The sequence below is a fragment of the Phaseolus vulgaris genome, chromosome 2 (assembly GCF_051622355.1).
Source record: "Phaseolus vulgaris cultivar YP4 chromosome 2, ASM5162235v1, whole genome shotgun sequence".
Taxonomy (NCBI): Eukaryota; Viridiplantae; Streptophyta; class Magnoliopsida; order Fabales; family Fabaceae; genus Phaseolus; species Phaseolus vulgaris.
Window position 1 is genome coordinate 27,222,461 of NC_143499.1, and position 17,213 is coordinate 27,239,673.

At 30.8% G+C, this 17,213-nt stretch overlaps 2 protein-coding genes across 2 annotated transcripts; both read right to left on the reverse strand.

Moving 5' to 3' along the window:
* Positions 1 to 982: 982 nt before the first annotated feature.
* LOC137809673 (putative disease resistance protein RGA4) lies at positions 983 to 3,031 on the reverse strand. The gene is given in 4 exon segments (XM_068610773.2): positions 983 to 1,385; positions 1,470 to 2,527; positions 2,530 to 2,852; positions 2,854 to 3,031. Coding segments are annotated over 4 exon segments (1,617 nt in total). The 5' UTR covers positions 2,971 to 3,031; the 3' UTR covers positions 983 to 1,266.
* A 5,700-nt stretch (positions 3,032 to 8,731) lies between these two features.
* On the reverse strand, positions 8,732 to 14,584 carry LOC137811160 (putative disease resistance protein RGA1). The gene is made up of 2 exons (XM_090298462.1): positions 10,891 to 14,584; positions 8,732 to 10,806 (listed from the first exon to the last, which is right to left on the reverse strand). The coding sequence occupies exons 1-2, from the start codon at positions 14,177 to 14,179 to the stop codon at positions 10,730 to 10,732; spliced, it is 3,366 nt and encodes a 1,121-aa protein (XP_090154588.1). The 5' UTR covers positions 14,180 to 14,584; the 3' UTR covers positions 8,732 to 10,729.
* Between the last annotated feature and the right edge of the window lie 2,629 nt (positions 14,585 to 17,213).

Sequence of the window (17,213 nt, forward strand, 5' to 3'; positions counted from 1 at the left end):
ATCCTATTTATAGTTTGCAGTATATTTTGAAGGCTTACGAAGTTGAATTTCATCCAGTTCAAAATGAAGATTATTGGTCTACTTATATGGGACCGAATTTCATCTCGGACCCCTACATGCGTCGTAAGGAATTAGGCAGACCAACAACTAATCGTATACATAATTCCAAATAAGCCAAAAAATGTTGGAATGAAAGCCACAATAGAACAAATTGTCCATATAGACAATAGTAGAATGTAAACTCTTGTATTATTTTTCTGCTTTCTATGATAATTAAATTTTTGGTTAACGTTCTTCATTTTACTTTTTCAATTAAAGTTTTTGCTTTATTTGTAGCATTTCGAATTTAGAATTTTACCAACTTAATTTTTTATTATGAATTAAATTTAATTTAATCATTTTTAAAAATAATCAATTTATATTATTTTATATTATTAAAATATTACATCATTAATTTTATTAAAAAATCAAAATAGTTCTTATGTACAATAAAAAAAATCTGAAAACTTATTTAGTTAATTTTTTTATAAAAATATAAATTTCTTTAATTATATATAAAAAAAGTTATAATAGTAAATTAAATCTATCTAATTTTCTATTATTATTGTTATTATTTTAAATACTAAAATTTAATTTTATTTAATTATATATAAAATAAATTTATAATAATGAATTAAATTTTTCTAATTTTATATTATTTTTATTTCTATTTTAAATATTAAAAACATATATACTAAAATTATTATATATTAAAATATTTAAAACATATTTATTATATAATTCTTTTTAATTTTATATATTTTTATATATAAACTTAGGATGTTGAAATCGTATTTTATATATACAATTTTTTATTTTTTATTTTTTTTAAAAAATTAATATGTTAAACTATATTTTAATATTAAAATCGTACATGGTGAATACGATTTTAGTTAAAATTTTGTATACAATTTTTAATTTTTTTCAAAATCACTATTGGGATTGACTATTTTATTTTATCAAAATCTTCATTTGCGATTGACGATTTACCCATTTTAAAAATAAAATAAAAAAATTGCTCATTTTGAAAATATAAAAAAATTGCACCACTTTGAGAAAAGAACATGATTGATAGAATGTAATCCCATAGAAGGTAGGCCGAGGAGCATAGAGGGCAGTGTTAAACTGAGCACCAATATCTACAATTCATTGACCTATATCAGTGAAAGCTATACAGAGTAACAGCAACAGGTGATTAATTGAAGAAAAGAGTAACACATACCTCGGCTACTCGCACATCAAATCAGTGATTTTCTCATCAATTATACGATCAAATAAATTATTGCTTACTAGTTTGATGGCAGGCTTGAAGCAGTTCCATGAGCAAGATGATCGCCGGTTGCTCTCTTTACGCAATTAGGAAGATTAATGTATGCAGAGACTCAGACAGTAAGGAGAAATTAAAGAAAATGAAATAATCATTCACTTACCACTAAATTCTGAAATCATTCCATATGGGAAGTACTTGACTATTCGTGTTGGAAGGTGACGTACGTATTTCAAATCCTTCCCTTTCCAGTTGCACCAATCGTCCAGATGAGGACAATCTTTTATAGTAAAAGAAGACAAGTTGGGGAGGTGTTGAATGCTAAGCGGTACTGACCTCAACTCCCCACAGTTCCAAATCTCTAATGTTTTAAGAGAAGTCAAGTCTCCCAGCCAGTCCGGCAATGAAGTAGACGTGTAACTGTCTATATGCAAAGTTTGTAGGGTGGAGACAAATTTTAAGCCATACGGTAATGTGGAGCAACCCCCGATTACGAAAATCCGAAGGTTAGTTAGTTGGGTCATATTGTTTGGTAGAATCAGCTCTGGACAATACCAAATACTTAATTTCTCCAATGATGGAAATGTCTTCTCCTTCACACCATCATACCACTCACCATCTTTCCACTTCACATTTTTCATTCCACGCACGTCTAGTCTTTTCAAGTGTGGTAGTTTACCAAGTGGAGGAAGCTCCTCACAGTTTTCACAGTCCAAGAGTTTAACTTCCACCAAGTCTCTCAGAACTGAACCATTTCTCATCCAACTGGGAAACTGGCTTCCCTGATATCCATTCATCCCAAAACTCTTCAGAGTTGATGGAGGTTCCAGGGCTTCCAGTACTCTCTCAACATTAACATTACTGCTACTACCTTCTGAATTAGCACTACCACCCCATGACAAATATAGCCGATTCAACTCCTTCTTGCTTATCAAATTTGCTCCTTTGGCAACCCCTTCACTTTCCACATTCTCAAGTCCTCTGATATGCAGCTTGCCTCCCAGCCTTAAGCCATGTAACTCTGCCAACCCATACCCCGGTGTTGAACGCACGGTGAAAAGGCTCAATGTTCTTAGATGCCTTAACTTGCCAATATTAGGAGGCATCTCTGGTATTGAAGAACACCTATTAATCACAATATGCCTCAAATCCTGTAATTGTGTTGAGTCTTTAGGAAACCCATAAAGTTCATGACAATTTTCCAGTTTCAATATTTGCAATCATCATCATCATCCACTGCTTGCTTCTCTGTGACACCCACACGTAATTCAAACTTGAGCCTTTCTTCATGAATGTCATGAAATCTTTGAGTGATGTCTTTCATCCTCTTTCCAATATGAAAACGAAAGAGAATGTCCTTGGGATGCACACGGGCCAAGCATGAACTTTGTCCGTCATCAGAGTGCACCTTTTTGGATTGAAGTGAACATTCATCCAAGATATCATCAAGCACATATGCTGCATCTGTGAGTTTCTGCAGCCAATCCTTCACGGAATGGCTTGTTATTTGCCTTTTCTCAGCGTCTACGAGGACAGCACGGATTGCGGGTGAGATGGCTGGAAAGCTTTTGAGTGTGTTGATCAACACCCCAATAAGTTGCAAGTTGGTCTTGAACAACAGATTGCAAGTTTTGAAACACAATTCCCAGCAAAGCTTCAGCCATTGGAAGGAAGGAGAGTTTGAATGAAGGAAGGTTGGTGATGATTATGGAGAAGAGAGGTAACGAGAAGTGAATAATATTTTGGTTAGAAAGAATTTCTTATATAATTTAACTAACTTGGGCAGAATGTTAGGAAGATAATTATGCATCATTTACACGACTATAGTCATTACATAAGCAAAGTATATCTTATTTTGAAGTTTACCTGATTACAATGAAAAGTATATAAATATATTCATACTGTGAAAAAAAGAGAGAATAAAAGTAGATGAACATTTTAAAATAAAATTCCAACGCTATGCAATCCTTCTTATTGCACGTCAAGAATAATTTGTGATCCCAAAATATATTGAATTCATTACAGAAACTATAACCAATTAGGATAGTTGAAAAGATTCCAAATCAATCTTTGAAACAATGTAATATTCTATCTCTTTCCTCACTTCCTCCCAAGATGATAATACCCTAATACATTTTTCAATGAAATTACAAATATTTAAACTTTTAAGTTGACAATAACAAAAACAAATGTAACTTAACAACAGTTCAAACTATATTGTGTATTTAAATAACTCTTTGTGAAAAAGTGAAAGTTATGTATAATTAAAAGTAATTTTATAATATATATATTTTTTTTATCATATATCTTAAATATAATTTATAAATAAACATATTTATTTCTTATGAATGTTAAATATAAAAAGGCATATAATAAAAGAAATCGAAACTTGATTTGAGAAAAATATGTGACATATTTTATGTGATATAAGTCCTTTTTTGTTTGAAAAAAAAATTAAAATATCTTATACGATATAAATCGTATTTATTGATTAAATGTAGCTGCAACAATACTATTATAAAATTTTACTTGAATGTGTAACATTAAAAATGATTAATTTAACAAAAGTAATACTGTTTTATAACATATGCTTCCGTGTTGAGAATGAAGAAATATTGTTGAAAAAAATGTTCATATAATCTTAACAGAGTAGTAGATGGTAATTACATGGACAGAGAGTTTAACATAATGGTGATGAAAAATATAAGTACTTAGGTATCTTTATTTTTTAGTCGATGCAAATATATATATATATATATATATATATATATAATTAAGTTAAATATGAGTACAAATTGTGAATGCTCATATAATTTCGTATTTAAATACATAAAAGAGAAAAAAAAACTATACTAATAGGTTCTAGGTTCTGTGTAAGTATTGTTTTTATAAAATTAAATTATGTTGGAGATTTTATCACGAGATAATGATATCTCATGATATATTTTATGATATATAAAAGAGTATAAACTTGACTGATTTGATAAATACTCTTATATTAAAACATATCACAAAACATTAAAATAAATAAAATTTTAAATTAAAATAGTAAAAACAACATAAAGAAATATATAAATATAAATATATATATATATATATATATATATATATTTTATGTTTACCAAAGTAGAATGAAAAGTATATAAATGTATTAAAAAGTAGATTAACATCTTAAAAAAAATTATATCACCTTAATGATGGAATTCCTTCTTGTTGTAGCTGAAGCTGAATAATAAGTTGTCATCAAGCAAACCCATAACCCATTAGTAAATTAATCTTTGAAACAATGCAACATTCTATCCTTTTCTTTTCTATTCAAAACGTGTCAATGAAAGTCACAAATATGTTGAACCTTAAGTTATTCATTTAGAAGAGAGAAATGCCAACTCCAATATGAGACAATAAATTGTCTTATTATAAAATACAATCTTGAACGGGATTCTAACCTCTAAATGAATAATGTGTATATACGTTGTATAAATTTTTTGAATAAAGATTTTAGTCAACCAAATTTTTAGACAACTTATAATTTAAAAGAATGTTAATAAATAATAGCAATCAAAATAAAAATATTTTTTTTATAAAAAATAAAAAATAAAAAATAAAATTATATTTATTAATAGTCTTGCTTAGGATTGTACTATCACATAACTAATTAAAGATAATAAAAAATTAAGTAAGAAAATACTTTATCAAAGACCACTAAAAACAAAAATATTTATAAAATAATAAATATAAAATGTGATAATTTATTAGTAAATAAAAAAGCTAATTAATTTTTTTACTTATAAAATGAATAATAATAATGACCTAGTGATTATTGATTTTACACAATAATTGTAACGAAAAAGCAAGAAAAATAAATATATATTATGAAGAAAAAAATAACCGAGATTATTTTTTATTTAGTATAGATTAATATAATCTCATTCAAGAAGGATATGCTCAACATTCAAAATTATAAAACAATTCAAAAGTCCGAGCAAAATCTAAAGGATCTTAATCCTAATGATCATTCGACATACATTGTTAAAACTATACAAGTGTCAATAGAGGCATTCAAACAACTACTAAAAGATCAAAAGCATTAAAGTCATTCGGTCAGAAATGAAAGAAGGACAAAAAGTCACTTCATACCTCGAAGCATCCAACGATCACATCTAGAATCTTATGAAATAAAACGTTTCTCGAACCTGGAGGGCAAGTGTATCAATCGGTACTAGACAAGACATGTCACTCGATCTCGGTGACTGATCGCATTAATATATATTAAAGGTACTCAATAAATGACAACGATAACAATTATGCGAACTCCCTATGAATTATGATTATGTATGTCCTACCAAATCCAGGTGACATCAATATACCAATATGCCAACATACCAATATACCAATATACCTTCCTATAAATCAAGGATCATGTTATAAATCAGTTAGTAACTGATATTTGATTGATTTGGCCTATCACACAAGGGCCTATGACTAAACACTATAAATAAACCTTTTACAAAGGTGTAAGTGTAAGGTACACTTTAATCAGCTTTCACTATACACTCTTTACATATAGTACTTACTTGATTGTCAGAGTACCTTTTTCAGGTCAACCCCGACTGAGTACCAACAATTAAAGGAGGAGACTTAAAGTGAGGAGCAAGAAGGCAACCGACACATCAACAATTTTACAACCAGTTTCAGTTATTATCTAGGCCCTCTTTTGCTTATACAGGAACAACATATTTCGACTAAAACTCAGATTATGTTCACAGTTATAAATCTATTAATAATGAAAATAAACACAAAATTTATTTTAAAGTAAACTCTCGACTCTAAGTTAAAAATAACTTTTTTTTAAGTTCTTATTTATATAAATGAAACTGTTTAACCAATTTTCAAAGTGGAACACACAAATAGTTGTTAAGTCACATGCACTTTATAGATGCAGGAAAAACCAACTAATACTATAAATCAACCTAAAACAATAAACAATCTAATGAGAAGTTGGGATTAAGATAGACAATTTGAACCACCAAACATTTGAACCTTCTTTTGAACCTCTAGAAGGTTTAATATCTCTAGATAATCTAAAAACTTTTAAACATAAGTTTTACTTTAGTCAATCTAAAAGCTTTTAAACATAAGTTTTACAGAACCAAAATTCACACAAGTTATAATTTAAAAGGATGTCAACAAATAATAGTAATCAAAATAAAATAATTTTTTATAAAAGACCAAAATAAATAAAAGGTAGGACTAAGTATACAAATATACTTATTATTAGTTTTTTTTTAAATGATGACGTATTGCTAATAATAAGTATTCTTTTTTTTTTATCAAAGACCAAAATAAATAAAAGGTAGGACTAAGTATACAAATATACTTATTATTAGTCTTTTTTTTAAATGATGACGTATTGCTAATAATAAGTATTCTTTTTTTTTTTATCAAAGACCATTAGGAACAAAATATTTATAAAAGAATAATATAAAATGTGATAATTTATTAGTGAATAGAAAAGCTATTTAAAGTTTTTTAAATAAATCAAGCTAATGACTTAGTGATTGTTGGGTTCATATAGCAATTATAACAGAAAAAACAAGCAAGAAAATATTTGTATTATGAACGAATTGGCCATTCTAGAATTCAATTTTTTATTTATTTGAATATTAGCTTGTAGGGTAGTTGAAACTGAATTCAGGATTATATACCGGATTATATTAACCGGTTTGTAAATGATAAAAGGAAATCAGTTGGTACAATTGGGTATACAATTTTGGATCCAGTTTCAATTATCGGATTACACAGGCCGGTATTAAAAAAAAAGTGTTTGGATGGATCATTCCAGTACATTATAAGGGTATATTTGATATTTCAAAATTATATGGAGGTGTGGAAGGAGCAATGAAGATGTAGGGAAAATCTGTCTTGAACATTTACTTTCGTATGAGTGGGCCGTAAGTCCAACTCTAGTTAGACTTATTCATGCAAGCATTGTATGTTCTGATCTTATTTTGAGTCATGTATTGCAATGGAGACTGTTTCTTCCTGCACCTTCATACCTTCTTCTCTCACCTCCAAAAATTTTCGTATTTCTAAAAAAACTTTTTTATAATATTCTGGATTATGTAATTCAGAAGTCATTTTTTAAATTTGTAATTAGTTTTCGGATTACATAATCTGAAAGCCTTTTTTCAAACACATGATTACTTTCTGAATTACATAATCCGGAAGCTACTTTATGGGGATAGCACGGGAGGGATAAAAATATATTTTCATGTTTTGTGAGAAAAGAATATATGGAAGTGTAGGAAGAAACACTCTACAAAGGGTATGACATTTGTTTTGTGGCAAATTCTTCCTGCCCGGATCAATTTCTGCCCCCGATTTGTCATTAAAATGATAAAAATGTCTTTGCAAAATAAAGAAAATAACTTTAAAGGAAAGGAAGGTGTAGATAAAAAAATTACTTTGGGAATTTTTTTTCTGAAATACATTTTGGAGATTTGAATTTCTGGAACATATTTATGAATTTTAGATTTTTTTTTTCAAAATGCATTTTCAGATTTTATGTTCTGAAATATTTTTACAAAATGTATTTTTTGTATTTTAGATTTTTTTTAAATTATGTTTTTTTAATTTCAGATTTTCAAATCCAGAAGATAATTTTAGAAATGTTAGAAAGATGATAGGATCCAACTTCAAATTGATATGGTGCAGGAAGAATTTGCCTTGTTTTGTAAAATGAATGAAAGAAAAAGAGAAGGCCAAGAAAGAGAGAAGAGGTTAAGAGGTAAGAAGGTTTTGGCTTTCCTATTTGTATGTGTGAAACTTGAACAGAGACAAACAAACCTGAAAAACCCACATACCTTGGTGAAATTTTTGGTTGTTTTGAAATACGAGAGATGAAGATGAGATTTTTTTTTTGGGTGAAAGAGATAAATAAGGGTATTGCACATAGATAGAAGCATAGATTAGAGGGTAGAGAAAAGGTAAAGGAATAGGTAATTGAGATGATGGGATGGTGTTGTTTCTCTGGTAGGCTAAAATTTGTTGTTGGTTGCAACCTTATATTAAGTTTATTTGATACTTGAAGTCTATGTGTATTGTTAAGTTTTAAGTTTAGTCACTGAACTTATGTTTATTATTCAAGGGCATTTCAGATTGCTTGATTTTGTTTTGATGATCTGAATGGATGTTCTTGTGTTTTTGTACTAGGAATTATTGTATATTTTTGTCAGATTTGAAAAGATTAAAATGTTAATTTCATTAATTAAATTTTTAGAGTGGTTCTGTAAAAAATGGTTTGACTGAATTTGATTGTTTCTTTATTGGGTGATTGATGATCCATAAGGTCTGTCATGTTGGCTAAAGCCAGCAAATGTGGGAAGCCGGAAAGGTTGGTGAGTCATTGTATAAAAAAAACCCATATGAATCAACTTTTCTTTAACTGAGTATTCCAAAAGTTCCTCATCTCATAGAGGCATGTCCATGTAAGAATTGAAAGAATAGCAAGGAAATCACAATACCTAGTTGATCTCATTCCATTTTGTAAATTAGACCCTAAGTTTTTGAATTACTAACACTGATAAACTTTTAAAAGTTTTGGAGCCTAAATTGGGCCAAAATTCTGTATTCTGCTGCCGACGCTCGTAATGAACAACTGGATCATTGTTTTGGAGTCATACCAAACAGGTAGAAAAGAAGGCTTGAATTTGTCATGTACTCATAGAATAACAGCTTTTCATTTTGCACAATGCAGCCAGCCAACAGTCTCACAAGGTTGCAATGCTGCAATTTCTCAATCAATATTACTTCATTCTTGAATTCCTCCCTCCTTGAACTGATGTTTTTCAAAGCCTTTTAACAGCAATTTGTCTTCCATCTGGTAATATACCATACAAATTTTGTTCGTCAGAAAAACTGTTTGTATTTTTTAGAATAGTACTGAGAGCCATCATAGGAAGGTCAGTGTTCATACTCTTCTCCTTATCTACTTGTTCTTCAGAAAACATTGAATTTAGTTCCTCCTCTTGTATTATACTATATTTACTTAACAAATCTGGATTGTTATATTTAGACATTATAAGATGTCAAATTTGATTCAACTGTTTTAAAGTAAACTGGAGTTCATTAAATTGTTTTGTTTAAAGAAACTATAAACTAAAACTCTACAAGTCTGGTGCTGCCCCTTATTCTGTTTTTATTCTGGCATTCACTTTTTGGGCTTATTAATACTCCTTACCCTAATAGCTTGGTAGGTAGGGCATTATGGTTTCAACTCATGCTCTCTTGTTCAGATAATAGTTCTAGAATCATTTATGATTTAGTTCCTCTCCTAAATTTTTTATTTTATCCTTGTTTCAATCTTTATATATGGTAGTCTTCTTTTACATGATGTGGTTAAATTGATATCTGGTTGTCATGTTATAAAAATAGGCATAGTTTCCATTATTATTATGTTCTCATTATATTTTGTTTAGCTTATATATGTGTTTGTTCTATCAGAACCAAGGTTGTCAACCCAAAAGTCTATGTAAACTTGACGAAGATTCAAAATCCTCAACTCAAGCTCAACAGATCAATTCAAGTTTTACTCAATATATTTAATTGTTGAATAGTTACTCTACTTTCATTCCTCAAGTTGAATGTACTCAAATTCAAAGCTCACTTATAAGATAAAATACTTATACATGTATGGAACATATAGACGGTGTTATCTACTTAACACAAGGTCATAACGCAAACTATGAAGGAAAAATACGATGAAGGGTTCAAATTTTTTGAACAACTTCGAAAAAAGAGGTGTGAATGGCTGAAATGGTTGTTTCATTGCATGGAGTTTTGGATATGATGCATGATGAGTGTGAAGCGAAAAAACATGGAGCAAAGGGACTTTTCTCTATGAAGTGCTAGAGATTTTGGTGTTTAAGGCACCTTAATCTTATTTGAGTATAGTTCATGAAAGTGTGAAATATAAACAGCAGGATCACAGCAGAGGAATTTTAGATATGAGATTGTGCATTAAATCCTACAGTAGTTAGAAATCCTGACTTTAGGATAGCAATGGATGAATGATTGGTAGAATCTAATCCCATTTTGGTAGTAAAAGATGTACATCATGAAAGCACCTTTGCTTACAGGCACTTCAAGGATCATAAAAAAAATAAAAGACATATGTAGAAGGCAGGCCAAGTTGATGTTTACAGAGATTCTAGCATACAGGGCAGTGTTAAACTCAGCACCAATATATACAATTCATTCATCCACCAATATCAGTCAAAGCTAACAGGTGGTTAATTGAAGAAAACAGTAACTCATTTGTGAACCACATTAATAATATAAGGAAAATTTGAATCTGCATTTTATAAATTTATCTAGCTCAGGTAGTGGGACGTGGAATCAGTCATTTACTCATTAACTATACGATCAAAATGAATTCCTTCTTACTACTTTGATGGCAGGCTTGAAGCAGTTCCATGAGTGAGATGATCGCGAGATGCTTTCTGCACGCAATTACAAACATTAATGTATGCACAAACTCACACAGTAAGCAGAAGTTATAGAAAATGATACAATCATTCACTTACCACTAAATCTTGAAGTCCTTTCCTCATAGAGTGCGTAGGAGTCGAGTTTTATTTCTGGAATGTGCTTTATGTATTGCCAATCCTCTCCCGTTTCCCTTTTGCACCGCTTCTCCAGATAAGGACATTCGAGTATAATTAAAGAAGACAAGTTGGTGAGGCGTTTAATGCTACTCGGTAATGACCTCAACTCCCAACAGAACAAAATCTCTAATTTTTTAAGAGAAGTCATGTCTCCCAGCCAGTCTGGCAATGAAGTAGACATGCAACCCATTAAATCCAAAGATAGTAGGGAGGGGACACATTGTAAGCCATAGGGTAATGTGGAGCAATCCACAATTGTAACAGTCCGAAGGGCAGTTAGTTGGCTTATATTGCTTGTTAGAGCCACCAGCTTTGGACAATTGTTGATACTCAAACGCCCAAGACATGTCAAATGTCGCACACCTTTAGATAATGATTTTAATTTCTCACAGTTGGAAATACTCAAACTTTTAAGAGAGCTCAGACCTTCCAACACATGTTCCGAAAAATACTCCAGATTATACCAAAGTCCAATGCCTAGTTCCTGTAGTGCACCCAACCCGCTGAGTTGGTCGGGTAATACCACCTGTTCTTTAATCATTTCAATCTCCAAGGCCTTCAGACAAGGCATATTCTCCACAACCCCTTCCATGATGGAAGCCGCTTCGCAAATAGATACCTTCTCAACAGAAGGAAGACGTGGAAATTTAAGGTTGGAGACGCCAACAATTGTTAATTGAGAAAGACGAGGGAGCATCTCTGCTCCTTCTTGCCTCAACATCCTCTCCAACTTTGGTAAATTCTCCAAACTCAATTTCTCCAACGATGGAAATGCCTTCTCCTCCACACCATCATACGACTCACCATCTATCCACTTCACATTTTTCATTCCACGCACTTCTAGCCTTTTCAACTGTGGTAGTTTACCAAGTGGAGGAAACTCACAGTATTCACAGTCGAAGAGTATAACTTCCACCAAGTCTCTCAGAACTACAAGACTTCTCATCCAACTGGGTAACTGCCTTCCCTGATATCCATTCATCCCAAAACTCTTCAGAGTTGAGGGAGGTTGTAGGGCTTCCAGTACTCTCTCAACGTTAACATTACTTCCTTCTGAATTAGCACTACCACCCCATGACAAGTGTAGGATATTCAAGTCTTTCTTACCAATCAAATTTCCTTGTTTAGCATCCCATTCACTTGGGACGTTCTCAAGGCCTTCTATTCTCAGCGTGCCTCCCAGCTTTAAGCCATGCAACTCTGCTAACCCACACCCTGTCTTTGATCCCACAACGAAAGTGCTCAATGTTCTTAGATTCCTTAACTTGCTAATATTCGGAGGCATCTCTTCTACATCACAGTTATCAATCACAATATGTCTTAGATCCTGTAATTGTGTCAATTCTTTGGGTAGCCTAAGTTGACTGAGATATTGCAATTTCAATATTTGCAATTTCGGCAACTTTAAGTTATTTAAGTTTGCTGTCGAACCCGTTTTCAAACTCAAGTATCTCAAATGTGCTAAATCATTCAGTGAAGACAACAGAGAAGATGTTGTGTGTAATGCTCTTAGATAGTGGTTTGATGGCAACTGACCAATATTACCAAAATCGAGAAAAGTCCGTAGGGACTCAACTTTCTTAAAAGCAGCCATATCGACAGAGACATCAGAATTTAACACGTGCAAATGGTGAACTCTAGTTGACAACTGAGTCAACCTTCCTTTCTCAATAATCAGACATTCTTCACCCATGATAGACTTGGCAAGATCATAAAATAAGTCATGCATCTTGAAACTTGTAATTATACCAAGCTTATCAGACTTTCCTTCTTGAAAGAATGATCTGTGGTATAATTTTCTCCACACATTATTGCCGACGTCCTCCACTTCTATATTTCCTTCAGATTTAATAAATTCATTAGTCATCCAGAGATGAATTAGTTCTTCCTTGTCTATTTCAAAACCTTTGGGGAAGATTGCACAGAAAGAAAAGCATCTCCTCAACGACAATTCCAAATTAAAATAGCTTACTTTCAAAGCACGCATGATAGAATTTTCCTTAACTGTCATAGAACTACTTTTCTCCTGTAAATCCCAAATCTCACTTTCCTTTACATTTTCCCATTGTGTTACCTCACTTTTATTACGCAATAGGCTTCCCAGTGTTTTGATTGCAAGCGGCGAACCAACGCATTTTTTTACTATCTCTTTGCCGATTACCACAAGCTCTTCCCTCTCTTCTCTGTTCGGTCCAAACGCATGGCTTGTGAACAATGACCAACTGTCGTCTCCTGATAATTCTTTCAAATGGTAAGCACCATGCGTCTCCATGGTTGAAACAACTTCCTCGAGTCGAGTTGTCACCAAAGCAGCAGCTCCTTTTGCTCCCCTTGCACACTGCAACATCCCTTTCAAATTTGTCCATTTCTCTTGGTCTTCATTCCACACATCATCGAGAACAAGTAAATACCTCTTGCTCTGCAACACTTCTTCAACCTTTTTCTGCATTGCTTCTAAAGTATGGAGATTGGGGTTTTGACCAGTGACATGTTCTAGAATGGATTGCAGTATTGCCTTCACATTGAAGTCAACAGAAACGTACACCCAAATTGTCAAGTCAAAATGTTTGCATACCATGGGATCATGGAAGACCTGTTTGGCAAGAGTTGTTTTGCCAAGTCCACCCATACCAACTATTGGATAGATGGAGAGGTCTTCACTTTCACTAGCATCTTCGAGGAGAAACTTCACAATTTTATCTCGATCCTGGTCTCTGCCACAGAATATGGGTTCGGTAATCACAGAGATAGTTTGGCGCCAATCATCATCATCATCATTCCTAGCTTGCTTCTCTGTTCCAAGATCACGTAACTCAAACATTCTTCTTTCTTCATTAATATCGTGAAATCTTTGGGTGATGTCTCTCATCCTCTTTCCAATATGGAAACGAAAGAGAATGTCCTTGGGATGCACACGGGCCAAGCATGAACTTCGTCCGTCATCAGAGTGCACTTTTTTTGATTGAAGTGAACATTCATCCAAGATATCATCAAGCACGTATGCTGCATCTGTGAGTTTCTGTAGCCAATCCTTCACAGCATGACTTGTTATTATCTTTCTCTCAGCGTCTCTGAGGACAGCACAAATTGCGGTGAGATGGCTGGAAAGCTTTTGAGTGTGTTGATCAACACCCCAATAAGTTGCAAGTTGGTCTTTAACAACAGATTGCAAGTTTTGAAACACAATTCCCAGCAAAGCGTCGGCCATTGGGAGGAAGGAGAGTTTGAATGAAGGAAAGGTGATGATTATGGAATATGAGTGAATAATATAAATGATTACATAAGCAAAGTATATCTTATTTTGAACTTTACCTCATTACAATGAAAAGTATATAAATGTTTGATGATGCAATCCTTCTTATTGCACGCCAAGAATAATTTGTCTAGAACATTCAACAAAAACTATACTTATTTAATATCTGTAACAATATATAAATAATAAATAGTCAAGTGAAGGAGACCCACATGAAGTGGACCTTGGAACTCAAGCCCCAGACCTTGTTTGACGGCTTTACTATTGAAATCCACCCAGCCGCCCTTCCCAGCTCTAGCTTCGGCTGAACCCCACCTCTCCTGTCCCCAGCAACTCCCACAAAGGCTGAAGAAGACTCCTATCCTCCCCTTCTCAATAGGACCTTCAGCTAGACTGAACTGACTGTAACTCGCTCAATATATAAACAATATAAATAAATTTTAAACTTTTATACTATTTTATTATGTAAATGTTTAACAAAAAAATAGAGTTTGTTTGATCAACTTAAATTTAACTTAGTTTTGTGTTATAAATAAAGTTATACCCGAGCATTTTTATTAAAATATTCTTAAAAACTAAGCATCTTGTTTTTGAAATAAATAATAAAGAGAGTTCATATAATCTTTATAGAGTAATAAATGGTAATTACATGGACAGAGTTTAAAATCAAGTGGCGATTACATAGATGGAAAATACAAGTACTTACGTGTGTTAAATAAAAATACAAATTTCAAATGCTCATACAGTTTCGTATTTAAATACATAAAAAGAGCAAAAACTATATTATACAGGTTCTGTGTAACTATTATTCTTATAAAATTATTTACTCTTGTATTAAAACATATCACAAAACATCAAAATAAGAAAACTATTAAATTAAAATATTAGAAACTACATAAAACATATAACAATTGGTTGTTCCTAGAAGGTTAATATCAAGTTAAAACTTATAGGCAAACATCTCATATAATACATATAAGACTTGGTTAGTTTAATGATTTACCATTTATGCTATACATTACATTTAAAAATTTCTTATGAAACATGTTTCATTATCGAGGATTCCTTCACTAACTTACTTGATATTATAAATCTCTGTCTGATTTCATCACTGAATACCCTTATCTATTTGACTCACATAATCCAAACTAAAATTTGGTTGAATCCTCTACATTAATATTTAAATTATCTATGGATAAATAAATTATAAAGGAGACATTTGAAGATAACTAGGGAAATACTATTTGGGTTATGATTAGGTTGTTTAAATTTCTTGAGTGATAAGATATTATTTGAGCATTATCTAAAGAAATACATTAATAGAGGAGAGAATTAAGATTGACTCTTCATCACTCAAATGTTACACCCTCACTTAGCCAAATAGTTTATTTTTAAAAAACTCTAAAATGAAAGAATAATGTAACATTGCATTGAATCTTTAAAAATATGCAAAAACCTAGCATAAACACCTAAAACACTTATAAGAAATTACACTAATTATGATAATATATTTTTTTCATCAGATACTCACGTATGAAATCACAAGGAAAACAAATAAAGTTAGCCAAAAAAATAATCTCCTAGCATTATTTATTTGAGAAATAGAAGAAAAATAATTTTAAATAACTAAAATTAAATTTACAATTTATAATTTTAGAGATAATTTATAATGTCTAAAATAATTGGATTTTAGAATCTAAATAATTTGTAGTTAAAACATTGATAACTAATTATATACAAATTTAGAAACTATTTATTAATAATTGAAACTAATTTAGAAACTAATAATTTTTTTAGTCTTTAGAATGATCTCTAGTTTAATCAATATAGTAACTAATTATTTTTTCTCTCTAAAATTAGTTTTTATTTAATGATTTTCTTGTAGTGAATTTTCTATTTATATTTTTTTATATATATTTAAAAAAAATTATATATTTTTTTTAAAATGAATAACTTTTAATAAAAAATATTATATATAATTAAAGAATAGTTGAATTTTTAGAAAATAATTTTTTATTATATATAGTTAAAATATTAAATACATTAAAATTATTTTAAATTCTTAATAAAATTAATTATGTGATACTTCAATAATATAAAATAATATAAGTTAATTATTTAAAAAAAAAATTAATTCATAATAGAAATTAAACGAGTAAAACACTAAATTTGAAATGCTAAAATTAAATCAGAAATTTTAATCTAGAACTAATAGAGAACGTTAACCGGACACTACAACAAAAACTGCTTTTTTTTCCTACCAATTTGGGAAGCAAACGACTAAAAGTGGAGAAAAAAAAAAGTCGGATTTGCGTCGGTCACAGAGATGACGGAAAAAGTGTGAAAGCAAAGTCTATTTTACTTCTGCCAGCGGAAGCAAATGGTTCATATATCCTATTATGCATTGGTGATGTGGAGAAAAAAAATAAATAAAAAATGTAAAATCAGATATTACGTTGGCTTAGTTAAAGCAAATTATGTTAAAAAAAAAGTTTTTGTGTGAGTCTGTGAAAAAAAATGGAAAATAAAAAAAAATATTTTTCCCGTATTTCTTTTTTCTCCCGCAAAGAATAAAATAAACCAACCATTCAAATAAAATCATAGACAGAATGAAATAAAACATTCATCATTCAGATAAAATCATAAACAACATAAACCTAAAATCATAAACAACATAAACCGGATAAAATAAACCAAACAATAAAAATAAACCATTCACCATTCAAATAAAATAAAAAACAACATAAACATAAAAAATAAATAATCAAATCTAAAAAAAAAAATTAAATTTTTAAAATTACCTTTCGTCAATTAAGTGGAAGTTGGAGCAGAAGGTGGGAGTCACATGTTGCAGCAACGCAGACTTAATAATAAATTATAAAAAAACAAAGAGTAGAATGCAAAGAAGACCATCTACAGGACTACGATGGAGTAGGTAGGCTTGGGATCTCTAGAGTGAAGTGAGAGAAAGAAATTTATATTTAGGCTT

Bases quoted from the DNA above. Each gene is read 5' to 3' on its own strand.
- LOC137811160 (XM_090298462.1), bottom strand. From the start codon at position 14,179: ATGGCCGACGCTTTGCTGGGAATTGTGTTTCAAAACTTGCAATCTGTT. The intron at 10,807-10,890 runs GTAAGTGAATGA...AATTGCGTGCAG, and splicing joins AAGGACTTCAAGATTTAGTG to AAAGCATCTCGCGATCATCT.